Source organism: Epargyreus clarus, unplaced genomic scaffold, assembly GCF_041222505.1.
Source record: "Epargyreus clarus isolate Ecla_fem2 unplaced genomic scaffold, WU_Ecla_fem_2.2 ptg000015l, whole genome shotgun sequence".
NCBI lineage: Eukaryota > Metazoa > Arthropoda > Insecta > Lepidoptera > Hesperiidae > Epargyreus > Epargyreus clarus.
The window spans coordinates 5,015,514-5,042,995 of NW_027332223.1; the positions used below are offsets into that span (position 1 = coordinate 5,015,514).

The 27,482-nt window shown below is 35.2% G+C and overlaps 1 protein-coding gene across 2 annotated transcripts in view; it reads right to left on the bottom strand.

Moving 5' to 3' along the window:
• LOC140747705 (LIM domain transcription factor LMO4) overlaps positions 1 to 27,482 on the bottom strand; it is a 248,028-nt gene that overhangs the window by 52,278 nt on the left and 168,268 nt on the right. For both annotated transcript variants that reach the window (XM_073080259.1, XM_073080258.1), the window contains exons 3-4: positions 10,086 to 10,244; positions 9,390 to 9,567 (exon numbers count right to left, since the gene is read on the bottom strand). In XM_073080259.1, the coding sequence (XP_072936360.1) occupies positions 9,435 to 9,567; positions 10,086 to 10,244 (292 nt within the window). In that variant the 3' untranslated portion in view covers positions 9,390 to 9,434. The remainder of the gene's footprint in view (positions 1 to 9,389; positions 9,568 to 10,085; positions 10,245 to 27,482) is intronic.

Here is a 27,482-nt window from a genome sequence, read left to right on the forward strand (position 1 = left end):
CCTCGCGATCGCGTGCCACAGACCACGAATAGAATTAGATTGACAACAGATACTATCGGTCATCAATCAAAGTGGCCGAGTTTATGAAACGATTGTTGAACCCGAGATACACTGTTTCAATAAAATACAAAATGGTTGACACGAACTGGATGTTTTATTATTTTACTGTCGGCTGAACGATTTTTTGCTGATGTAACTGTATCGTGACAAAATAACGTTTGTTATTTATAATCAATCTATCCAATGTCTTCGCTAATAATGATCGAAATTTGACAATTTCTGCCCATTCAAAAAGTTTAATTACGATCTTTAGTAGGCAAAAATTGCATGGAGGAATTAGTAATATTGGGGCTAAAAGAAGTAGACGCTACATCCGAATTTCCATTAAGTACCTATATTCAATTTTCCGTTGGAGAAGTGTGGTAGAATAATTAGTCTATGCTAAACGTCATTTAATCTATGATGGTGATAATGTGCCGGATGAAAGATTTGATATGAAAATTTTGAATTAATAAATATTGAAATAAAATAAAAATAAAACCTTGTAGCTAATAAATCAAATCAATGTATACACAAGTAAGAAGATAAAAAGGCCATTGTTGGTCGATAAATATTTTCATTGAATAAACATAGGTACTTACATCGTTTAAATATAAACCAACCAACTCCAAAATCAAAGTAAAGCTTAACTTAGAACTTGACAAAGCGGTGAGGAGCTGTCCGCAGCACGGAGCCTGGACCTAGCCTGCAGCGGCTTTGAGCTCAACCTTTGATGTCCCGCCGGCGGGCATCCGAAAAACGTTATTTAATTAACTTTCGACAAGCGTAATCGTGTTACAAAGCCACGTGAAGTGAACGGTCAAGTCTTTGAGTCGATAGCTTGATTTTTGCACCGAACAACGCAAAGGCTGTCGTCGCCAGGTGTTTTCTAATTAACTTCCTTTGACCAACGTCCACAAAGTAAGCGCTTTGTTGTTATAGTTAACGCAGTTTATTAAGGGGAGCCTGTAATGTACCCATCGGCTCCCCTTTCAAAAACGGGGTCGCTATGATTGTATTAATTTGCGAAAACACTCGCTGTTGCACTTCAAAAACATAAGCTCGTCCGCGTTTGTAAAGTAACGGAGTTCAATGGATTTAAATAAGTACAATGCAATTTAAGACGTTATTCTTAATATCAGTTTTAATCAAGTTTGTAAGAACGTCTACAAAAAGTTGTAAACAGATTATTTATGACTATAATAGTTTTTTTGTCCGCTTCGGAAGTTGAGTCCCAGTGTGAGTTGATTAAAATAAAATAAAATTTAAATATTACTATACTGAATTTCTGTTTTTTAAATAAATTAATAGTTAAACTTCATGCATGATAAAACAAGATGAATAACAATATATTTTTTCAGTGCCGATTTTTCGTAGGTTATTTTTTATTTATAAAAAATATTTTATACAAATATGATAAGTTATATATATTACTAGCTGACATGGCAAACGTTGTGTTGCCATATAAATAAAAAAAATGTTAATGGTGAACAACCTTTATCATTTAGGGGGATGAAAAATAGATAGTAGCCGATTCCCAGACCTACTGAATATGCATATAAAATTCGGTAAAGACGTTTCGGAGGAGTACGGTAACTGACATTGTGACACAAGATTTTTATATATAAGATATACCTAATTTATTAATTAAAAATATATGTAATATATGTATTTCTGCCTATTTAATTTATTATAGTTATCACAATAATTGCCCTATGAACTCTATAAATGTCTTTATAACAGCCACTTTCGCCCGTTTTACTTAATAATAAAATAATATTTATAATATAATATCACTGAATATGTAATATGTATAACATACCGAATTATTCCTATTAATAAGCGCTGCTGTTTTTGAACAATAGTTTACACGAGTTTCCGAATAAGTTTTTAGAGTGTTTAAACTTGGAAATTGGTTAACGGTGCATTTTGCAGCGAGCGCCCGCGGCGGCCGGACTGCGCCCTCTATGAGATAATTAACTCTATGAACTATCCCGCTTAGGAATTTGCGACAAAGCGTTAATAAATATAATTAACGCTGGTTGAGAACAACTTCGGCTGACAATATTCCCGGAACGGCACAAGGAATACGCCCGTAAAGCACCTAAATTATTCAATTTTGCTGTTAGTTTACTAACTTGTTCAAGTTTTGTTTTTTGTGAAATGGTGTTAGCATCGAGCACGCAGTCCAATTGATGGTTAGAGGCCACTTCCGTCCATTCCATATAGGATTGGTGATGTTCCTGAAGTCAGATGCATTGCAACCCTGATGACTATAAAAATATTTCGTTTAAGCGTCTCTCCCTCAGTGCTGGACTACCCAAAAAATCCCTATGCAGAATTCCTAGAATATCAGTACATTATTACCTAAATATAAATAGCAACGTGCCTGCTTTCAACTATTAATATTTATATTCTTAAATGGATAATAAAAAAAGAAATACATATATACGTCCGAAGTTATGTTACGGTCGAGTGAGTCGTACACACAAACAAAGCGGTCTTTGTGTGGTATTCAATGAACAGCTTAATTGTGTTTCTTCACCACTTCCCTGGAGCGAGTCTTTTAATTGAATTAATATTTTAAGTTGGATTGGACAAGTTGAGATAACACCGATGTCCCAAGTTTCTGAATAACGTTCCAAAGGAAAAACCACTCATGGAGGCAACATTTTTTATGTCTCTCTGGCTTTCCCCATGCTCGGAGAACAAATTAAAATAAATTACATAAAGAAAAAAATTACCATAGACTTATCGGAAAGATCTTAGTCTGAGCATATCAACAATGCCCTAATCCACCTAAAAATCCAGTGTCTGAAATTTTCAAGTTGTCCATCATCATTAACCCATTACTGTCCCTTGCTGGGCACGGGTCTCCTCTCAGAATGAGAAGGATTAGCCATAGTCCACCGCGCTGGCCAAGTACGTATTGGTAGACTTCACACACCTTTGAAACTTTTCTTTTTTTTTTTATAAATTTCTCAAGTATGCAGGTTTCCTCACGATGTTTTCCTTCACCGTTTAGCAAGTGATAATTAATTTCTAATACGCACATAACTTCAAGTTGTCCATATGGTTAACAAACTATTGTCTAGTGATAACCGACACACCGACAGTTAAAAACGCCACCTGCTTTCGGTAGCTTTCACAGAATTTCAAAAGACACAAAAGGTTGAAGTAAAGCTTCAAGTAAAAAACTTAATTAAAATATTATTTTCCTAATTATAATAATTAATACATTTATTTCGACAAATCGCTTGATAACGTATCCAAAACTTACTTAACAGACGCATACAAAATATAAAATAAGATGTGGATAACTCAATCAGTAGTGATACAGGCCCTTAAAAATGTTATCACTGACATTAAAATTAATTGACATATTTTATGAGCATACACAAATTGTATTTAATCTATTAGACAAATGTATTCTGCTCTCCGAGAATGTATTCGTTGGAATGTCTCTACGTTATCTATATATGACGAAAAATTGATAGATAGCTCCTCACGGAACCGCTATTAATCATTTTGAAGGTTACCATTTCAAATTATTGTTTTTCGTTAATTAGCTAAGGAACTAAACATGAACTGTTTGGGATAACAAATCAATCACGTTATAGATAAAGACTAGGTTGGAACGTCAATGTTACTGTGTTTTTTTAACCTAACGGTTAAGCAGTCGTGCTACCTGTTGAAAAGTAGTCAACGCCGCCAAATGTCCATACATTTGCAACACCAGAGGAGTAGCCGATGCATTGCCGGCTTTGAAGGAGAGCTCTTTTTGCACCTTTTTTGTTACTTTTGGACTTGTTTATTCTAATAATATTCTTATTAATTTGTGCACTTTATATTTTCTAAAGAGATGTAGGAGTGCATTACTGCTCGCTTTAAAAATATAAGTTATACTTTAAACATTCATTCGTTAATTAAATTCACACACAATAATTTAACTAAAAGTAAACTTTATAACAGTGAAAGTTTGTTTTTTATATTTAAATACGTAAATTTAAATGATGGTAATGTAGTCCAGACGTTAATCAAAATCATCAGTATTATTATAACTAGCTTAAAATGCTTCAAATTCATATATGAAAGTAAACTAGATAAAATATACTTACATATAAATGTGATAATGAACTAATGTATAGAAAGAATTACTCAAAAAGCTGGAAAATGCTTCAAATAAACTCCCGCGGAAGACTAACTTTGTACTACTATTACTACTAGACGTAGTTTGTAGGAAATTTAAGATAAATTTAAGACAGGGAAAATTGACAAAATACATTTAAACATAAATGTGATGATGATGCACTAATGTATAGCGAGAATTACTAAAATGGCTCGAAAATGCTTCAAATACACTGCCGCGAGAGAATAAGTATTTTGTAGAATATTAAAGGCAGTGAAGATAGATAAAATACATTTAAACATAAATGTGATGATGATGCACTAATGTATAGCGAGAATTACTAAAATGGCTCGAAAATGCTTCAAATACACTGCCGCGAGAGACTTAGTATTTTGTAGAATATTAAAGGCAGTGAAGATAGATAAAATACATTTAAACATAAATGTGATGATGATGCACTAATGTATAGCGAGAACTACTAAAATAGCTCAAAAATGCTTCAAATACACTGCCGCGAGAGACTAAGTATTTTGTAGAATATAAAAGGCAGTGACGATAGATAAAATACATTTAAACATAAATGTGATGATGATGCACTAATGTATAGCGAGAATTACTAAAATGCTTTGAATACAGGCCACGTTGCCGTGAGGGACGGGTAATCCGCAGTACATTTAGTGAACGCAAATGGTTCCCCTTCGCCTACATCCCGCTTCGCTTATGATTCGTGAATTTTTAATTTCTTTTAGAGTACGTACAGTTCCTACGATTTGTACATCTTCGGCTTTTGTCTCGCCACAAAAAAATATAATAAGCAATGGAAATCGCCATTGTATATACAAGTCCAGAAGCTATGACGAGGACGAAAACATTAGGTATATGTTATCTTAAAGTATACGTATACTTACTAAATTGTTTTATGTGACAAAAAATAATATAATAATTCATAAATACGTGTACGTATAAGCATGTATAAGCTTCCCTAAGCCCCGCGCAATATTTTTTGAACTCATGATTTTTGTAACATATACAAAAAAAAATGTTGTCATTAATTTTGGCTTTATGTTTCATTTTATGGTGTAAAAAAGATTTTTAAGGTGTAACAAAAATAAAACTAACTCGACAACAAAGCTTAACTTTGTCCCATACTCAACAGCCTATTCTACAAATATCATGGACTATTGGACATATAAACAGTATTATATAAAGTAAACCAAGAAAACATAATATTTCATTAGCCAAGAATACTATTTAATTGAACATATACAGTATTGTAACACTTGAGCCAAAAATATATTTCATAAGCTGGGAATTCAACCCGATACGTAGTAAAGCCTTAATGAAGAGAAAGGCTAATGTGACATTTAAATAGTTTCAAATGAAGTAATTAAGATCACGTTTTTACACTGCAATAATCCTTGGTTAATCTTGTCGTTCGGTAACATTTTTTGTGCTCATATTCAAGGTTTGATACCTTTCTTTCCGCCTAGACAGTTCTCATTTTATGCCTGAGTTTAATATTATATAATCTAGACTAATTTTACGGTTTAGGCTGTTAAATGGTTACGGCTCCTTTGTTCGATTTTTTTAGCTTAGTATTCCATTATTACACACTAAATATAATTTAAACTAAGTATTTGATCAATTATATGGATGTTGTTTGAGCACTCAGCCTTCAGTTCGCAGGGTGGACTACCCTTTTATTGTCTGAGCGCAAAGAAGTACTAAAACAAATACAAGTTGACCATTAACTTGAACATTTGTCCAGAAAATTATATTGGACCATGGTGTTACTTACGATCGAAATCTTCAATTTTTGTGAAAAGTTTGTGCCCAGTAGTGGAAGAAAATAAGGGTTGCAACTACTAATTAACAACATAGTTCGCTAACATTATATAATAACCGCTATCAAAGCTATCAATTATAGCAACAACAAACGCCAAAGGTTTAGATCATGTTCATGTATATTAACCTCCTATTTGATCTTGCTAATTAGTGCTGATTGGTTTATTATCAACTACGTAACCGGTGAACGTGTAATTATGCTTAATTGTAAATCAAAGTCGAATCTGGAGCGGTTAGAATATGATATGACTTATTTATCAGTGTCTGTTTAATTTTAATATGGTGAGGTTTTGCTTTTTATATATATATTTCTTATGTGCGTGTGTATGTCACTGGACTCCTCCTAAACGACTGGCCTGATTTTGATGAAATTTGTTGTGTGTGTTCAAGGGGACTTGAGAATGGTTTAGATTCACCATTTAGTCCGTGGGAAAAGGTTTTTTTAATTATTTTTTAATTCGTAAGTAGTTGTTGATTTTGGAATGTTTCACATTGGATTCACATGGACAGATTTCGCTACCATCGCAGTTTCAAGTATTCTATCTATTTTTCAAACCCGTAAGTGTAAGGGTTGTTCACCCTTAACATTTTTTTATTTATATGGCACACAACGTTTGCCGGGTCAGCCAGTTTTTTATAAGACGTGGACTTGTAGTCCCACTGATGGTAAGGGACCACTGTCAACCATGAACATCGTAATAAACATGATACAAGAGTCAAGTCCTACTTAAGGTTGACTACGCATGAGTTGCTACCCTTGATGACAAATTTGAAACACTTTGTATTAGTATATTTCTATTACCACACCCTTTAATGCAAAATACTGAAGTACTTAATACTGCTGTTTTAAGAAAGAAATATTCTGGTGTGAAATTACCAAAATATTTACAAATACATTGAATCCTATAAATCACCATTAATATAGATTAATTAGTTATAATACAGTTATGATGGTCCGGAGATAATATTTTCTACGTATATTGTAGCATTATTCAGCATTATTTAAAAGAGTTGTTAGTGTAATAACGAAAATTATGTTGTAGAAAACTATGAAAGAACAACATTTTTACATCCAAAATCCTAAGTAAGTAAGTAGGTACTTAGAAATCAAAAAGCAGTTACAAGTACACTCAACGAGCTTTTGCCCGCGGCTTCGCTCGCGTTACGAAGTAATATTTTCATCCCCTATTTTATCCCCTTGGGTAGAATTGATGAAAATCCTTTCTTAGCGGATGCCTACGTCATAACATCTACCTGCATGCCAAATTTCAGCCCGATCCGTCCAGTGGTTTGGGCTGTGCGTTGATAGATCATTATGACAGTCAGTCACCTTTGAGTTATATATATTTAGATGGTAGGTACCGTAGATATTTAGTTACCTATATGGTTATGTTTGGGATCCTATTTCGTTTTTCTGAAATAATTTGACTTATAATGGACCTTGGGATATCACTTATCACAATAAAACCCGAGGGTTGACGCACCGCGCTTTTGAGAACTTTTTAACAACACAAAACTTTTTAATAGAAGTCAGGTAGTAGGCCCTCGTCATAATAATATGTCAAAATTGCACCATTGATTTCAAAATCGAGTTGAATGAACTCTGAATTAAAATAGAATAAGGAAAATGAAAAGCTTTTAATTAGATTTAAAAGAATTATTAGTAATTCGGAGTTCCAAGATTCTAGTGTTCATTCGGTCGTAGAAATTGGAGCATAATGTGACATTTTTAAATGTATCATTTTTATTACCTTACATCTATAATCAAGTTAGTCAATACCAAGATGAAAAAGAAAATCGCTTGTTAAACGATAGAGAAAAAAAAATGTTTTTAAATAGATCGTTTAAAAGTCACCATTTACAAAAAACAAAATGCAAGATTTGTGTCATATAAAATACAATTACTTCCAAACACTTGCCACAAAACAAATATTAAAAGAGGAAACAAAATACAGCGCCATTTTCCACTTATTATTGACAGGCTTAACATTTTAACACAAACTATACATCGAATACTATGCAAGCTCCATTAGAGGTTGTGGTATTAGCTTTTAGAGCTTCCAAATTACGATGTTTTCAAAGTAATAAACATAACACTCCATTATGATTAGTATCGTGGCGTTGTGTGCTCAATCAAAATGTGGCCTATTTCAATTAATAGATGATTGGCCTGATAATTGTGACGCAAATTGCCATTTAGCAACGATAAACTGGGTACCATTAATAAGATACTGTGTTATTGTGAAAGGAGTTTAATTATGTCAGATAGCGCAGATAAAGTACTGCTAAGGTTATAAAGAACTTGTTTACAAGGATAATGGCTGCATAAATATGAACTAAGACTTTGCGGTATAGATTTGCAGAAATATAATGTTAAGTAACGTAATAATTATCGTCTTTGTTTAAGTTTATTATTTTATACCATAATCAAAATATTTTATTCAAAATAGATCCTTTATAAAATTATTTTTGCACGTTAATCTACCCTCACTTTGTAAGATGTTTCTTTATGGAGAAGTGGCGAAAGAAACTAAACAAGACACGTCTTTTAAATTTAATCAGTCTCATCAATAATGACAAACTTAAGCTAATGGAAAATGTGGAGCTGGTGCTACTTCTAACCATAGTTTCATTGGTTAAATAATAATCGTTTGTTTTATAGGACGATTTTTTATACATAAACGTGATCTTATTGATACGTCAGAACAGATTATTGTTATGTATGTATGTGTATGTTATTCACGACTGCAATTATTATTAATACGGTGTCATTGATTTATCTCTCTGATTATAGCAGACATATAATTTTTTTTTGTCATATAGAGAGATACGTAGAATACCGACTTTGTTCCTTTTGCCTTAGTGTCTTTATCATGAGAGTTTGGTATACCTAAAAAAACAATTTTACATAATATATGGTATGCCACCAAAGTGACTCCTTATATATACGTTTTGAAGTCTGTAAGTCGTTTTGTTTCCTTCGATAAATACGGTTACTACAGGGAAGCCTTGACGAACATTACTGATATAAATAGGTAGTTTCTGGGTAGTGTAGAGAGCAGTTAGGCAGTCAAATTGACTGACAGCATAGACAATAGTCTTATAATGAGGATATATAGTAATTTGGCAAAGCGAGATCTCCCGTCAGGCTAGGTGATCATGCCCGGGAAGCGGCCGTGTTCCATTAGTCTCAGTTTACTTGTATATGTAAAAGATGTTTAGAAAACTTCCATAACATGATTCAGAATACTCGTGGCGCCATCTCTAGACGAGTAGCGGGAAGTCGCCACAAAAATCGTTAATCTACATCAGAATACGCGTAGCACTATCTTTTGACGAGTAGCGGCAAGTCGTCACAAAGATCAAATCTACATACCTCCTCAAAGTCCCGGTACGAGTGACGCGGCGGCGGCGGCGGCGCTCATTCGCGCGAGCGGCGCGGGCGGCCCACCTTGCCCTTGCGCACGGGCGCGCCCGGCGTCGCCGCGTTCGCGCTCTTCATCAGCTTCTGCCAGTCCTGCTCGCACACCAGCGACCCGCCGAGCATGTAGTACCTGCGCCACGCATTTTTATTGACAAACAAGTGAACTAGCAGAAAAAAATTGTCACTCGCTATAAAGAATACAATCCAAATACCAGAGAGAGCTTTAAAAGTTCACAAAGATGTGTGAAGTCTACTAATTCGCACTTGGGAACTGGCGTCGTTTATGGTCGAATTATTTGGTTTTGAGAGGAAACCCGTGGACCAAAGACATTTTTTTTCCTATAAATTTCATAACAACGGTGAAGAAACCGATAATGCTCCGACTTCGAAGACAACATCGAATAGTTTCATTTCTGCCATTAATTATAACAGCAGGATCAAGTATTAATATTTATATGTACTGATTTGAAGGATGTGCAAAGCTAAGATATACTTACACGCATGCTGAGTTAGCTCTCAGGGAGAGCAGCAAATTGATGTGTCATAAAGAATGCAGAGTTGCTCACTGTTGTCAACGTACAATGGCCGCTTACCTATAGGTGTGTATTCTTATTACTTAACTTTATAAAAAACAAGTTAGTCCCTCACCTATCGCCCTGCATAAGGTGGGAGCCGCACTTCGAGCACGCGAAGCACTTTATGTGGAACACGTGGAGCGGCTGCTGCGGCGCGTTCGTCCGCATCACGAACTCGCTTGCGGGGATCGCCTGCCCGCACGCTGCGCACGCGCCGCCCGAGCCGAACATTCTGGAACAAGAGATACTGAGGTTAATTACGTCAACAAAACGCAGGTTACTTATGATATCAAAGTTGGACTACAAGTATATTCGTTTGTTAGCACGGGCGTATAGAGGACGGAGGATTAGGGGTACCGGATTCCACTCTTAGCATAGAGGCAAAAAATATTTTTTGCGAAGTTGTAGGGAAGACAACATTTTTAAATACGTGTTTTTTTCGCTGATATATTTCAAAGACTGTTATCCGTGATGATCGCCATGCTTATTGGTACTACAATGAAAAAATATCATTTCTTACAGACATTTTTGATAATTTTGGTATTGAATAAAAGGTAAACAGTTCAAAAAATGTAACAAATTGTAAATAGAAGTATGATTCTCTAGTAGATAAACGCGTGACTTGAAAAACATTCAGCTCTCAACATCGAGACAGATCCAGAATATACTTATATCAAAAGCATTAAAATTATCTTTTTAATCTCCTTAAAGCAATTCGTCACTAATGTGCGCCGGATTAAGGAAATCGAATTGGAGCGGTCAAAGTATTCGATTACAGAAATAGCGAAATGAAAGCACATTCAATTTATCGGTTCACTTGAGAATGTTAAATTTAATGTTAGTTTGATATCTAAGACAGCGGCAACAATTTTAACAAGCGAGTTTGCCACGATTATTGGTCGTTAAACTTTGATAAATGGTTAATAAAGCCAAGTAATGACACCGGTGATAAATCAATTGGAAATGTAAAGTCAGCCAGGTAAATGATAGACTTCTTCGAATTAGGAGTTGAGAGTAGTTGTATTTGCGTCCATATTAATGAAGTCAACTGTACTTAATTAGCAAACGATTTTTTTTGATACGATTTTGTTCATTAATTTACTTAAAGGCTCGCATAATAGAACTATCTGACAACTACGATACCGAATGCATTTTCACAAGTTATGTGAATATTATATCAACTTATAACAATTGCCGCGAAGCAGCAGTACTGCCGGAACTCAGCCGTAATTAAATTAAAATTCGATTAATTAAGAAGTTAAAGTTTAGTATAAGAATGGAGGGCGGTTTTACCGAATGTAGTGAAATTACTTGTAAATATACTCATATATCGTACTTACGACATCCTTCGTGGACTCGCGAACCTTTAAGAGCACTGGCAGGATACATACATATTATCATTTTTAATCAATATTTGCTTTCAATCTCATTATTCTCATTTACGATAAAATAAAAGTTTCATAATATTTAACTCTTAAATACTGATCAACTACTACTAACCAACCGCTCTAAATACCAGAATATCGAATTACATAATCATAGCATAAAGTTAATAAAATTATAGGCACGTTAATTATAGTAGTGTTCGAGTCTACGCCATGTAAGTAGAATATTAGCGTTATGGACTTGTTTTTTTACAAACCGGTTCAAATCTCGAGCTCGAGTTTAAACACTAAAGTTTTATCCACGTGTTTCAGAATATTTATGCCCTTCTCGTAAACCACATACGTATAATGGAACCAAAACTCAAGTGTTTAGTTTCAATGTGATTTATCGTTACACTAAATTAGTTGGTTTAAACGACTTGTCGCACTTGACGCGATGGAACGAGACGAACGACAAGATAAATGTCAACTGAGTCAGGCGTACCGATTTATTAGCATGAATTATTGCTGTTAATCATTTTAATTTCTACATTCGTGAACGATAGGAGTGGCTGAAATAAAAACTTGTTATTGCCAACTATTACGCAATCGCAAAATCTCCAACTAAACTAATCCAACGGAACGGATCCTCAAATTGTGTAAATCGTAACCAATGCAGTACTTAGCATTGTCAATATGCGACATATATCCGGCCTTGGTTTGCTACAAATTCGTACATCCTTCTATCAATCTAGCAGCAAGGTAGCAGCACAGTGGAGTATCCTTCAGACCTCTCATTTATGGAGAGAGCATTGCCCAGCAGTGGATCATAAAATTGAATGTAACTGATGATATATCAAGTAATTCTGAGAGAATACTTCTACGAATGTTGTGTACGACGGTTTTATAGCCGTCTGTTTTTTTATCTTTATGCCGACGACGGGCTATCTGATTCGAAAGCAGTCACCGTCGCCTATGACATTTGTAACACCAGAGTCGCCAATGCATCGCCGGCTTTGAAGGAGAGCTCTTTTAAGCCGCTTCATACTTAATTTTTTATCGCCATTCGCTACTCGCTGGCGATAAGCGACGTTCCTAAGTTCGAGAGTGCTCATTATGTAATTGAAGTTTACTGGCCTATAAAACGTGTAAATAATAATAAAACACTTGGAGCTGATAAGATAACTTTCCTACGGCCGGACTAATGTTGTCATTCGTGTTGAGTTAGTTATGTTTAGTGTCTGCGTATAAAACTTTGACACTTAACTATTATGTTGTTAGTGAAGTGGAGGTGAAATTAGGAGTCTATTTACTTGTTATTCAAGTGAAGATTTATTTCAATTCTGTTTATGATAGGAACGAAAATATAATTATATTCTAGTTTGTTTTGGTGGGATGTCATGATGTTTTGTAATTATTTATACAAATAGCTTCAACTTTTTATGTTCTACTGCTGCTTAAAGAGAGAGAGAGAGCTTAGCTGGCCAAGATTGAGTTGGTAGACTTCACACACCTTTAATTACGAAGGTTTACTCACGTTGTTTTCCTTCACCCATGTAACAAATGAAATCAATTACTAATACCTAACTATTTCAAATGCTATTGTAACCAGTTATATTTTGAAACGTTTTAAGTTTCCTTATTATTAGCGTTCAAATAATCAAATCAAAGACATCATAAAGTGTCTCTCATGAAGATCGAATCATTTCAAACATTTTCATAAATAATTTCGATCAACGATCACGATGATTAAAATTCACCTGTGCATTCTGTTTACATCAATTAATTAAAAGTGACCGTGATAACATCGTCGCAGCTGTCCATTTGCAGCCGATTAAATACTTATTGAGTAATTATTGTAATGGCCATTAACGTCTTATAAGCCAGAATTATTTACAACTGATCTAAATATTAATCGATTCGCAGTTTCTAAGGCCTTCTAGTCTCTGGTGTCCTTAATTAGGTGAGATTTTTAGTGAGATAAGTAATACAACGTAGATTTATACGTCTAGATTTTAAGGCTCATTGGATTATGACCTAAATAACAAAGTTTTTTATTATGAGAGTTGCCAGAAGAAATCTTTCTTTTGCCAATACATATATCTAAGTTCCTATTATTGCAAGAACGTAAGTTAATGTGGTCTAAAACGGTGCTTCAAAACGCGAGCGGCACCGCGAGCGGGATTCCCTTCACAAATATCTCAAATCAGGATATGAACTTCCGAACGCTTCCGTAAAGCAATCAAAATTTAATTACCTGCGCCTCACCCGATTTGAAATTAAGGTGAACATTGGCAAAGGTTTAAAGATAAATTTGAGAGTCTTAAAAGATAAATTCACTTCAATCACTCCCTGCAAATAGGATTTCGTTTCATTTACTCCGGTAAGAGCGTTTTCAATTAAGGAACGCCCGACAAACAGTAGGTATCGGCGTATGAAGGTAAAATTAATTAAACCGAACCAAGACAAACATGTACGAATCTATTTGTGTTGGACGCGGGTACGGGACGCCGCCGATACTCCCGATATTCCCGATACGCGCTACACCTGTGAAGATCTAAGTATAACTCGATATTTACTTATCTGTGTTAGATGTAATAATACTCGTGTATAGTTTCATTGCTTTAAAATTCTTAGCTTTTTATAAATTAAGTAATAGGTTTTTTTTTAATATCAATATCCAATGCTAAGTCTCAAACAGTGATATTTTTATATTTAAGTAGTATACGAGCACTCAGTTCTATTGATGGTAAGTGTTATTTAGCCAATTAGTTACTGCCACTTAAAATCCTTCCGAGGACGTTGAACTAAACTGACTACTAAACTGATCAAACAAAATACAGCAACGCCTAAAACCACCTATTACCAATCGGTAACAATTTTTCATACAACAGTAAAGTCGCCGCGATATTCGGAATCATCGAATTACTCGCTGATTAGCTTAGACTACACGCAGATAAGCGCATCACCCGAAGCCAACAATGTTTGTAGTATGTTGTCTACAACCTTGTAAAGCACAGGCAATTATTTAATATATACTCGTAACTGAATTGTGTCACTCATAGAATAAAGTCAGTGATATGTTACTAAAACTATTTCACCTTATTTCTCAAAAACTAATTTAAAAGTTACAAACAACGATTAAAAGGTATTTACAAATTAGTTTGCAGAATTCAAATAAGACTCACGAAATCGTCTATTTACGAACATTCTGTCCTAAGAACTTCGGATATAAAAGCAAGTTTTATTAAAAATTTCTGTTCACATAAAAGGATATGCTTTAATTAACGTTAACTTTTAAACTCAACGAATATGTAACGTAACACAATCCTAGAGGGTGAAGGACACACATGAATTTGTTTTATTTATTCGCCCGTGAATTCTCAACTTTAATCAACTTTCCGTATTTCGAAGGGCCTCGAATTACTTGAAACTGATAAAGGGACTTAGTTCGCTACCTTCAAGGGGATTTGTAATTTTATTTGTGTCACAAGTTTATTACGAATTCTAATCAGCACTAACTTTTAGGTTTCCTTTCATGCTGATATTAATCAAGGAGTGTGTGTTTAACTGGAGTTTAATAAATGAGGAAGTTTGGTGCTCGGCAGGTACTTATCTCACTGACAATGATGAAGCTGTAGAGATACTTGTATTAGAATGTAGAACTATACTATTATTTAATAAAAAAAATAAGTAAAAATAAATAATTTGAAGAAATAAATGCAAGCTGCACTTTCAAAATAACTCTAAAAGAAACCAGCAAATTTTAATTTAAGTGTTTTTTTTCATCTTCAATAAGCTTTCAGGCGATATTTCCTAAGCATTCATTCTTTTTTAAAAGCATTATTTTGCTACAAAACGTTATTTTTTGTTTTAAAACTTCGTATTTAAGAAAATTTAAATTTAAATTTGTATACCTAGCTAGAGGCATTTTGTGTCATAGAAGGGTTGAAATAATGACAAAATTGACATTTCATTTTCCTCGCTTCTCTACTCTTATTCGTACCTCGTTGGGAGGACAACAGCTACCTAAGGTAAGATGGTACCGAAGTTTATTTACCTTCGTTACGTGTAAAATTGAATACGTCGACGTGAATCCTCATTAATTTAAGATGAAGACTGTATCTTGACATGTTATTTTATTCATTAAGGGAATGTCTCGAGCCTGGATGTTGTTCGTGTCGACTTGGATTGTTGTGAGGGACATAATTTAAAACCTCGTCGCGAGATCATTAGAGCTGAGGGGTGGGGGTTGAGGGTTGGGGGTTGCAGACTTGTTACGATATTTTCTAACTTAAGTATGTTTCGTGTGGTAAGACATACTTTTCCGAGGCGTTCCAGCTTAGTCCTTAAGGGTGGCGGCGCTTCTGTGGCCGACCTCAGGTAGCAATCTAATCTTATGGGGTTGTACCATTACCATACCTGTTTTTAGCGCAGTTCTTGGAGGAGTTCTCGAAGGGGTATGAATGCCGGCCGATTTACATATTGTGCGTACTTAGTCCTTAGAATTTCCAGCAGTCCTAGATATGAAGAAGAACTTAAAGGAATTCATCGAAGGCCTTAGCGGAATGTTTTTATGAAACCTTGTTAATACAATATTCATAGAGAATAAAAGGTCGTAATTCATTACTTTTAATTAAAGATAATTGACCTTTAGGTAACGTTATAAACTTTATTTCTCACATTAATTTTAGACTCTTTACAACTCATAAAAAGTAATTAAATCCTTCTACCCTTAGGATATCGAATTAATAAGTAATTAGAACTCTATTAGGCAAAAAAGATTTTTGTTAAAAAACTTAACCCACAAATCTAGTAGTGACATCTGTTGGTTTAAAAAAGAAGTTATTGGCGTTAGTTAAGTGGTCACATCCCCATCGTTGGTGGGGTGAGGCGATCGGGTAGAGACGAGCTCTCAATAAGGGATGCGGCCGGGAACGGGATATCTAACTTGTTGCGTCGAATTGATGTAAGACGCAGGCCAGTGGTGTTCAACTTTAATAATATTCATTAATATAAATGACCCAAATTCGCCAGAAATTTTTGAAAAACATTTTAGCTTAAATTTGAATTTGAATGCGAGTGGTATAAGCGTCCTGTCTGTGTTATTCCATAATAGTGGTATTTGATTTGATTGATTGTTTGTTATATTTATCGCAATAAAAAATGAATTTCCTTCTTGATAAAGTCGAAAGTTTACTTTATAATAACGATAAGCGTTGCTGGGCTCTGGATTGAAGTAAGACAGACATACTCCATGAACTGTATTCAAGTATAGCATACAAGTCAAGTGTTCAAGGATGACACTCTGTGACCGACTTTAGGTTAGAATCCAACCAAATCAAAAGGTGATGTTAATTGTAGATCCATGATCAGCAGATATCTTATTAATACTGTACGTCTGGTTGCATCCATCATATCAAAAATAAGTAGCTGGCAATTTCCAGACCCAGAAAATTTCCACTACGTTCGAATCTTTCGAAAATAGAACATTACATATAATACCCACAACCACGCAGTTTGAGAAACACTGTTTAGATTACCCACAATTTAGAATTTCGTGCTAAGCGTTCGCCGTCAAATACAATCTATGCGTGTCTTGATAAATGTTAACATAAATAGTGGCAAGCAAGTTAGTTAACAAATCGCACCTGATATAAATGACCACGATAAATCAGAATCAGATCGAAAGATATATTCGTAATGACTCCGCGAGTCTCGAATTTCAATAACTGATTATAATTTATGTTGTAAAGAGTACGTTAGAACTATTTTCGTCATTTTCTTTCACTAGTTTACTTTTACTACATACTAGTATCCTTACATTAAACGCTTAAATGAGACGCTACTTATATTAAAATAATAAAATAAAAATGTGTATGTACGGATGTACAATGTATATAGACCTAGGTACCTTAGAAATTATACTATTTTATTTTAAAATATAATTATGAAAATGAATAATTAAGGTTCTGTCAAGTCTAAATAGCGTTATCTTTTCAAGTTTGTCAGTGGCACAGTCATTAGCGAAATTTATATAAATGCATAGGAGTAGGTACCTACTTAAATTACCTAAGTACGTACTTTCAAAAAATGTTGGATTACTTATTTATAAGCACGCAGTTATCGTAATCAATTCATTTCCGTAATTTGCTAAAAACTTCAAAAAAGAGTGTAAAATTATACAAAAAACACTTTTTACATTCTTCTATTTCAATTCTAGTTTTATCACTTCGAAAAGTGATAAAACTAGAATTGAGCGACCAAGGAGTTACTATCGCTAACCTAACCTAACTTCACCTACTTCTAGCGTGAAGCGTCCTTGCGTTCCGGTGGAAAGTTGTGGATGCTGGCTGACTTATCTATGACGATACCGTGTTAGTCTTCAAGAGAGACAACGCATCTGTAACTGGCTTCATGTAGAAACCCTGTTCTATATGACCTTAGTGATAGGTGTCCATGGTGCAGTGGCTACTAACCATCAGTACCCTTACCGCAAGTTTTCAAAACATCCCACTATTTTACGTTACGTTTACTCAATCTATTCTTCTGTTCCGTTTGCTTCAGTAGACTGAGTAGTAAACATAACAATTAAGTGCGCATGTGACGATGAACTTTTTGTCTGCCTCACATGTTCGCAAAAAAGAGAGACAAAACATAAAGCATTTGTCAATTTAGACATTTAATGTTACGTTACTGACACTATAGTTCTGATACAATCCGCTAGGGGCGTTGATTGGAATTTGTATAGGCTCATACGTAAACAAATACCAAAACAGTCATATTTTTCAAAACGTAAAAACTCATGGTAAGGGTACAGATGGACTGCTCATTTGCTATTTGAATCTTATAAAAGAAAAAGTTAGAAGCCATGTAGGCGTCCGCCCACATACCGTTAAAGGCGAGCTAATCATTCAACACTGATAATATAATGTACTGCTTTAATGAGCCCTCCGTAATTGAAATGGAATTTAAATGCTAATTAAATTAATTAATCTGGTGACGTAATGGCACAGAAAGTAAATAATGATAAGGGTATTTTCAGTTAGATACGTCAAAACGATTTTTATATTGTTTTGCCCGTAAAATGAGACACGCCATGGGTTCCTGGTTTGATGCCCGGGCAGACTAAATGATATATTTAGTTTTCTGTTCGGCATGTGGGTATTAGAGTATCCGTCTTTTCGTGTGTCTATGGCTCCCATGACACAGAAAAAAATCTAGTTTGGGGCCATGACAGTGACCAAATGCCATAGAAATACGAAATGGTCCTAGAGGACAAGGTAACACCTTGAAGGCCTTATGATAATAAAAGATTATTAGCACACTCTAAAAAACTCAGATTACATAAGAGTGCTGTAATTTTAACCTGTTTTTAATAAAAAAATTATCAACAGAATTCCCCTTTGCTAGTGGGAAGGTTTTAGAGTGATACATAATAATTGGCGATAAACCTTTTAGAAACCAACATATTTTTACGCAGAAATTCTATATTTACATTTCTTTTCAACCGTCTCATTACGTTCCTACAATTACATAAGCTGTTTGGTATTGTAAAAATAGGGAGAAATAATCCCCTACACAGCACCACACCTACGCTTAAACCTCTAATGATACGTGTTTATATTGCAAAAATATCATAAGAAGTGCAAAACATGCACAAAATGTATATGTGAAGTATAATAACGAAGCGATAACGATATGCTAGTTAGGCGGCGCGGACACTGCGTTAACGGATGTCGCCAGGCTCGTTAGCAGATCTTCAATAACGGTCCATTTATCTATATAAATAAATTACATTGATGTGTTTGTATGTAATTATGGTTCTTTATATGTTTATTCCTATATACGGTAGTGTCGGACTATCTGTCAGTTGACATATTTGTCTATTAAATAAAAAATACAACTTTAATTTTGGAGACAAATGAAAAGTGAATTAATCCTTACTAATCCTTACTAATATTATAAATCCATAAGTACAGAGTTACTTATCTGTCTGTCTCTTCTTCACGCCTAAACCACTGAACCGATTTTAAAGAAATATTGTACAAAGATTGTCTGAGACCTGAGAAAGGACATAGGATAGTTTTTATCCCGGAAACCCCTCGGGATGGCCATCTAAGAACGATTAATCGAAGAATCGATCTTTTGGGCCCAAAACATCGATTATTTTAATCGATATTAGTAAGGATTGAATCGTAAACTATGCATTTGATCAAGTGATGATCTTTAGCAAAGTTGAAGGTACGAATTTCAGTTTTATCTATGTTAGTATGTTATATTATTTATTTTTAAACGCGGGCGAAGTCGCGGGCAAAAACTAGTATTAATCAAAAATACAATAGCATGTGACTTATTGAATGAAACAACTCGGTTGAGAAGTACAAACATATTTTTTTCATAATTTTGGAAGGATTGAACTTTGACTAATCGCTTTTGTAGATAAAATTATGATACATAATTACCTACATTGCTACACAGAGTATTTTTAAGTTTGCTTTTAGAATTCGTAAATTCAATTCAATGTTTGCATCGAAATACTTACGACAAAAAATGATTACATTCGAAAAGCGTCAAAAACATCGATTATACTTGACATGTACGGCAAAATGGCACACCATTTCTATCACACGTATTGCGTCACTGGCACGTCCTTTGAGGTGTTACACCAAGTCTAATGATCGTCACCACCTCGTCATACAGTCTCCAGATTGACCCTTTGGAAGTGATCCCAGCCAGCACAAGACAAAGCCCGTCATTACAAATTCTTGGCATTGCCACGCGCTAACGAGTTCCTCGCTAACGACGCTAACTCGATAGCACACACCATCTTGTTTATTGTTGTGTATATATATACAAATATATGTACATATGTATCTTAATGATATATAACGCGAAAATACCATAAAAGTAAACTTGTCTTTTTAGTGTAACTTACATACAATTTGCCAAAAAAATAACGATTGTTCAGGGTTGTAATATGAAAAATGTAATTAGATTCGAAATGCGTGAAAATAATTGCACTTAAAATGTGACGAACTTACCAATATAATTGGAAAACAACTCCAAAAAAATGTACATAACGGAAGTAGTTATGGGTATAGGATGACTGGCAAAATGATCGCTGATTCTGAACTAGAAATGAAGCCTGAACTGCAATACCAACTTCTAGAAGTATATGAGTTGAAGTGGTAGATAAGTTATCTAATCATCAAGTCAAGTCAAAAGATCAAGTCTGTCACCAAACCACACCTTTCCAATCAGAATACAGCTGTGACCACTTAAAAACGCCACAATAACAGCGGTAACATACAGTCCCCTGAACCACACCACAGAATCCTACAACATACATAAATCCCTTGGTCACATTTCTTACATATCATAACGTGTCGTTATAATCACAATGCACGTTTCTAGTATCGAGTTAGCACGTCGTTAGCAAACTTGTTAGTTGAAGCCAAGAAACCTTAATGGCGTTCGTCTAGCCTACGTCTGCTCCGTCCATACAGTCGAACCTCATCACAATATCTTGTATCTCACGTACGGTATGTTTTTTACTGGTTCCAGCGTGGCTACGCCTTTTTATAGCAATAAACGATACCAAGTGAAAAGCTGATCTATTTTGAGAGGACGATTTTAGTCTTGAGAACGAGAAACGTATATCTGATCGGCTACAGGTAGAATCCTTTGATATGAAGTTGGTTGCAGATGTTCTTGGCGGCAGTGACGGCTTACCACCATTTTTTATTGTTACCGATTGCTACTTCAATTGTCCAATAAAGTGAGTGGAATAGGTGTTAATTTGGAATCTAATTTTTTCATGAGCCAGTAGGCACCATAAAGAAGTCAAGTTTATGATATAAGTATCTGTGTATCTAATCGTAATATGAACTTAGAAGACACCCTTTATTCTATTATATTAAATTAAATTCAAAACAACGCAACTGTCACTTCCATAAAATTAATTCCTTTAAACGAAAATTATACCATACGTCTCAATAAGTGTCTTCGACGTATCAGATTTCATTATAATCAGAATGCATGTTAGAGGCGGAGAGTACTCGTAGTATCGAGTTAGCGCGTTGTTAGCAAGAAACTCGTTAGCGCGTGGCGACGACAAGCCAAGAATTTGCTAATGACGCGTCCGTCCCGCGACGTCCGCGGAGCCGTAATGGGAACGACCCGCGCGTAGCCCGCGTGTCAAGTAATGGGAACGACCCGTTTATTGAAATTGACATAATCGGGTGTTTTGTGAGCGTTATTAAAAATCGTAAATGCAACTATTGTTTTTTTTTGTTTTATTTTTGAACGAAAGAATTTCTAATAGAATCCGTTATTAAAAATAATAATTGCAAGTTAAGTTAAGTGATTTTTTAGTGTGCGTGTGCGAGCGAGCGTGTCAATGTGAGCGTAGTGTGGCGTAAAGTCATTTGCTATTTTATAAAGGCTGTGCGACAACGATTTCTATTAATTTAATTGATATATAAATTAACTGATCATCAAGATTGTATTTTGTGCGATTTTATACGAGTAAAATAAAATTATCAATAAACCCTTATCTACATATTTCGATATTCCCCAGGTACAATATGACGTAAATATTTAACTTAAACTCCTCTGTAGTCTAAAAAATAAATAAACTATCAGTGTTTTACTATAAACATTAGCGAGCAGCCGTGAAGCAATCTCGTATTCAAATTGACATAGGTAGTAAAACAACAGAGGCTCCGACTAAGTTCCATAAACTCGTTTCCAACTCCCCTCTACACACTCTATCGGCGATTTTTAATTAAGTCCCTAGCGAGCGAGCGAGCGAAGTAACACCATCAATTCATTATCCTAAACTCCGGCCCGATTGTTCCTCGCTCGCTACTTACGCAAACTTTCATTTTAATCAAGCGTTTAATTAAAAATTATCCGAGAAAAACAAAATAAGCCCGTTAGGGCGGTCTGAAACTAATTAAGGCGCATGCGATGAGCCGGCCGACAACGGGCCGTGAGGTGAGCGTCCTTTAATTAAACGCCTTGTTCTACTCCACTGGCCGCCGCTTAGCGAAACTATTACGCCGTGGAAAAACCTAACAAGTGTTGGGGGCGGGCCCTACAGATTGCAGTCGACACGATTGTCTTACACCGCAGTCGCACAAACACACACATTGACAGCTTTGTTTATGTAGTTGTGCTCGTATTGACGCGTCCGGACTATTAAAAGATCTTGGGCCTAACAATGTATTGCATTATATTGTAATGGTAGAATATAAGATACGTGTACATTGCTGTTACCATTTTGTCGATTCGATGTGGTCGATTATGATGTATTCGATGTGTGGTCCATGCTGATCGCACAGAATGGTCCTATAAAGTTATCGATCGAAGTTAAACACCTTAAAACAAACTTGAATAAATTTATTTAACCCATAACTTGCAAGGCTACATGATTTTAGTAATTAAAAAACTTCTGGTTAAATTTAATTAAAAACGTAGAATAGAACAAAAGATTTAAGTCCAAATAAAATCCGAGATTAAAAAATATAATTACAGCCAAAGGTAAGAGTCCGAAAATAGAACGTTAGAGGTAAATACGAAGTTTTGTAATTAATGTTAATTTGTCATTAACTTGGGCTAAGAATTAATTATCTCGGTATTGCGATCTCCGACTTTATTAATAAACTTCCACTGATCAATCTTCTAAAATAACTTTAATGAAATATAGGATAGTGTTTACAGCCTAATGGGTTGAAATATGTTTGGAGAAAAGGATCGCTTTAGTTGCTTCATACTTGCGATTGCAAGATACTTTGCTAACTGAAGAATAAGTTAAAACGGTTTATATTTAACTATGATTGCGTTGAAGTTCTTTAAATTAGAATACAGCCGCGCCGACTTTTTTTTATAATATAAGAGTAGCAGACGAGCATGTAGTCCACCTGATGGTAAGTGGCTACTGCCGCCCATGGACATCTGTAATCAACCACAGATAGGATTAGATATTCCTACCTGAGGTCGGCCACAGATGCGCCGCTACCCCTGAGGACTAAGCTGGGACGCCTCGGAAAAGTCTGTCTCCCTTACCACACCCTTAAAACCGGAACACAGCAGCGCCTAACACTGCTGTTATTAGGCAGAAATAGGTGTGGCGGTGGTGCCGCCGGAGTCGAACCACAAAGGGTTCTAGCACCTTCAAAATACTGGTATGACCTACTGGTATGAAGAAATAGGAACAGGAATAAACGTGATTATGTAGTTTACAGGTTGCTAAAAAAGCGGCCCTGATGCTAAGACACCTTTCAGTCACTTCTTAGGGCCGGTGGTTTAATGTGGGATGGGACTTCATGAGCATTTACCATGAATATGATATAAGGAAAGCAGATAATTTTGTATGATTGGTTCCAATTTTTATGCTTACAATTCAATCTTAAAAATATACATGATCGACCTTGAATAGAGCTTATAAGCCGTGTGATACAATCGCCTTTTCGAAAGAGCTAAAAATAAAATTTGCTGTTATTAATATCAATATTCAGAAGTTTTTACAAGTTATAGAAAATGATTTAGCATATTTATACTCCAGTGATACTAATGGTCCCATAAATAAAATTAAGTAGTGAGAGAAATGACTATTTTGTAGCAGAAAATGCTATTTTAAATGAATTGATATATAATTATAATATAAAACGAAGATTAATATTCTATGTGGATTTATTAAATAGCCAAAAAATATGAAGAGATACCAGTTTTATTATTAAATAATTACATAACTAAATAACTTGTTTGAAAAACTTAAAAACGGCAACCAGTTTGTGAATGATCTTTTGTTTTTATATGTTAGTATAATTAAGTTATTTTAATAATTAAAATACATAAAATGTTTCGTGTTGCATGTAAATTAGCTCTATTTTAAATATCTTGAACGTGTTATTTATTTTTAATTTAATTATCAAGCTTTTTATAAAGTAATGTTTTAATCAACTCAAGTAGCGTTCCTTAAATATCGTTAATTAATTGTTCTATAATTACAAAAACAATTCAGTATGAAACGAGACCATTAAACATTTTTACTGATAATTAAATACATAAAATTATAACATCATATTTTTATAATCCACCCTACCTAAATTGGCAATTATTCCATTAAAACAATAATCGGTTTCAATTAAAATAATGGGTTCAGGTCAAACACACCGGATTAAATTGTCCGCGAGCGCGTATTAATTACACCAATTATCTGTAACGTTCATAAATAATAATAATTTATTACTCGTAACATTTGTCAAAAGCCGCACTCGCACGATGAGCTAATCGACTATCACCGCTAATTGCCCCCGTCTGCCCCCGACGCCCCCAGCTCGGGGCCCCCACCCCCCGACGCCCCACGAAGCCCCCCGCCAACTAATTAGATAAGTTTGCAACTCCACTGTACTTCTGGTGGCCCGCTATACCGGTAAGCATCAATCTTTTTAATTAAACATTTTTGACGATGCGATTAGCTATCGAACGGTTTCTATGCTAATAGTTGGGCAACTACTCCAAGTTAAAGGTGGTGGAACTTTCTGTGCTTCCAATGCGGTATTTTAGAGGTGGTAGATCTCGAATTTTAAATGCGCTGGCACCACTGGTATACCTGTTTTTGTCTTATACTAGTAGGACAGTAAAACACAGCTGACATATTATGTTTTGTATCGGTCATATATATTTACCTTTTAAGGGTAGAAAAATATATGTTGGCAAGTTTATATAAGACTTTTCAATTTGCATTTACACAAGCTTATGACATTGACCGCTAACATCAAATTGATCACATCATATAGGTATAAGACGAATCCATCATATTTATTACTGTCTTATATCAGCAGTACCTTCCCACTTTTATCGCTATTAAAGAATGAGTTAAGATTCACATACTTCAGAGTAGAATATTGACAAGACATATCCATGATATGCATGATAAAGGGTCAATGGTGACTACATATTACACAAAACTGCGATGCGACGCGATGCGAATTCGCAACGCAGAAAATTGCGACACGAATTGCTGCGATGCGATATCGTGCGGCATAGCGTCTTCCAGGGTGACCATTCTTTCGACAACCGTCAACCGTACGGAACGTATTTTGAAAATTAGGTCGTGACATAGATTGTAAAAAGAAGTGTGCACTTTTGTTATTGCTTAAGAGATACAGGATAGAGTAACAAAGAAAATTTTGGGTTCATCCATTTATCTAATAATTCATATATAATTTATTTTATATTTAGTTTCCCAAAGAACAGGGCGCTCCTCAATCAGTAATATAAAAAAGTCAACGACGTAGTTTGTCATTTTTTTACATTAAAGTATACGTCTTCCCACCCAACAAATATAGGTCTGTACGTCTTCCCCACACGCTGTCCCAGAACGAACTAAAAATGGCGTCAACAAGTGTGACGAAAGATCGCAGGAATGTGCGATGCGAATTAATTCGCAAGTTCTTGCGATGCGTCGAGGGAGCTCGCAGATTTTTACGATGCGACGTCGCATCGCAGTTTTGTGTACGAGCCACCAATTCGCTACTATTACGTAAAAATACAAGTGTAATGTTATATCTCCATTAAGTACATGGAAAATTGGCCGGAAATCTCTCGTAACAATTTCCAGTTTTAATTAAAACGTGCAGTGTAGAAGAACGATAATGGAATATTTATAACCATTCCCATTCATGGTTTTAAAACGAGACGTTCGTTCATTAGTATTTGATTATTTATAGCCGCATTTTAATTTTATTTGCAATTAATTAAATTTGATTTGAATAATTATTCATCTTAAGCACCCAATAATAACATTTATTATGATTTAATGAGGTGTAAAACTGCATAAGGATCGCTTGTGGCCACGAGTGCGATTTACAAATACAGGTATTGGTTTAAGTAGTTTCGTCACTTATTTTTTATATATTTTTATAAGATTTGGAGTAGCAAACAGGCACGCTGTGTACCTGAAGGTCACCTACACTCGTGGATATTTGTAACACACTCCATATAGAACAGAAGTTCTGCGTTACAATAAAGATTGTCACATCATATATAAAGTTAGCCGTCATCCATTGCTTCTACCAAAACAGAACTGTTTTACGCTGGAAATGCGGCGGTGTTACCTCCCCGATGAAATTAAACTAGTTGTATAGTCCGCGCCAAACTGCTAGTCCACTCTGAAGTTGTTGCGAGCAGGTCTAGTCATACAATTTACTATGGCGACGCGATTCATTTCTATGTTCAGTGCGGACTTGCAGTTTTACGCGGACTATACGAGTACCACCTTTTTACAGTTATAATTGGGTTGACAATCGTCACTTTAAATTGCTATAATTCAAAACGCTCATTATAATAAACAAACAATTTACACACCACATCGTTTTATCTGTCTTATAAAACATGAGCCGAGCCATTATAGATCAGCATTGGACAATATATCAGAAGTTACAATAGCACATTGTCCGTCGGTCAGGCTGATTAAATAAATAAAGGGGTGCCGATCCGAGACGCTTGCGCCGATCTTATCGACCATCTCGCGACATTTATAGACCCACACTCACACGCTAAAGTAGTCCTTTAACGTATCAATATAAGGCCTTGATACCGCTGCATGAAATCATACCAATCTAATCGGTGGCGAGCTTTTTCAGCGCTAAAATGCATTTCAGACTTTATTCCGACTATTTCTTGATTGGTACTCGTGTGCATTGTTAGTGTTAGTTAGCGACGGAGACGGATGATAGTCGTAGTTAGGAAACTGGAACTTGCTAGGTTTGCACTCCATCTTTCATCGTTGTATGCTTGATGACGCGTGAGCTTGAATAATTGATGCGACAGAATATCACTGTACATCAATGACGGCCATTAATTTCGTGCACGATGTGTGGCGAAATGTAAAACTGAACATTTCTCTGACACCTTACTTGTGGTCTACGCTTTAGTGTGATAGATAGATGCTCGAACGCAGTAATTTCGTCGTCAACCTATTACTGTCCCACTGCTGGAGACATGCCTCAGAGTGAAAGGGATTTAGCCCATAATCCACTGCGCGTGATAGCCAGTTACGGATTGGTAGATTTCACATTAACTTGAGATTTTTT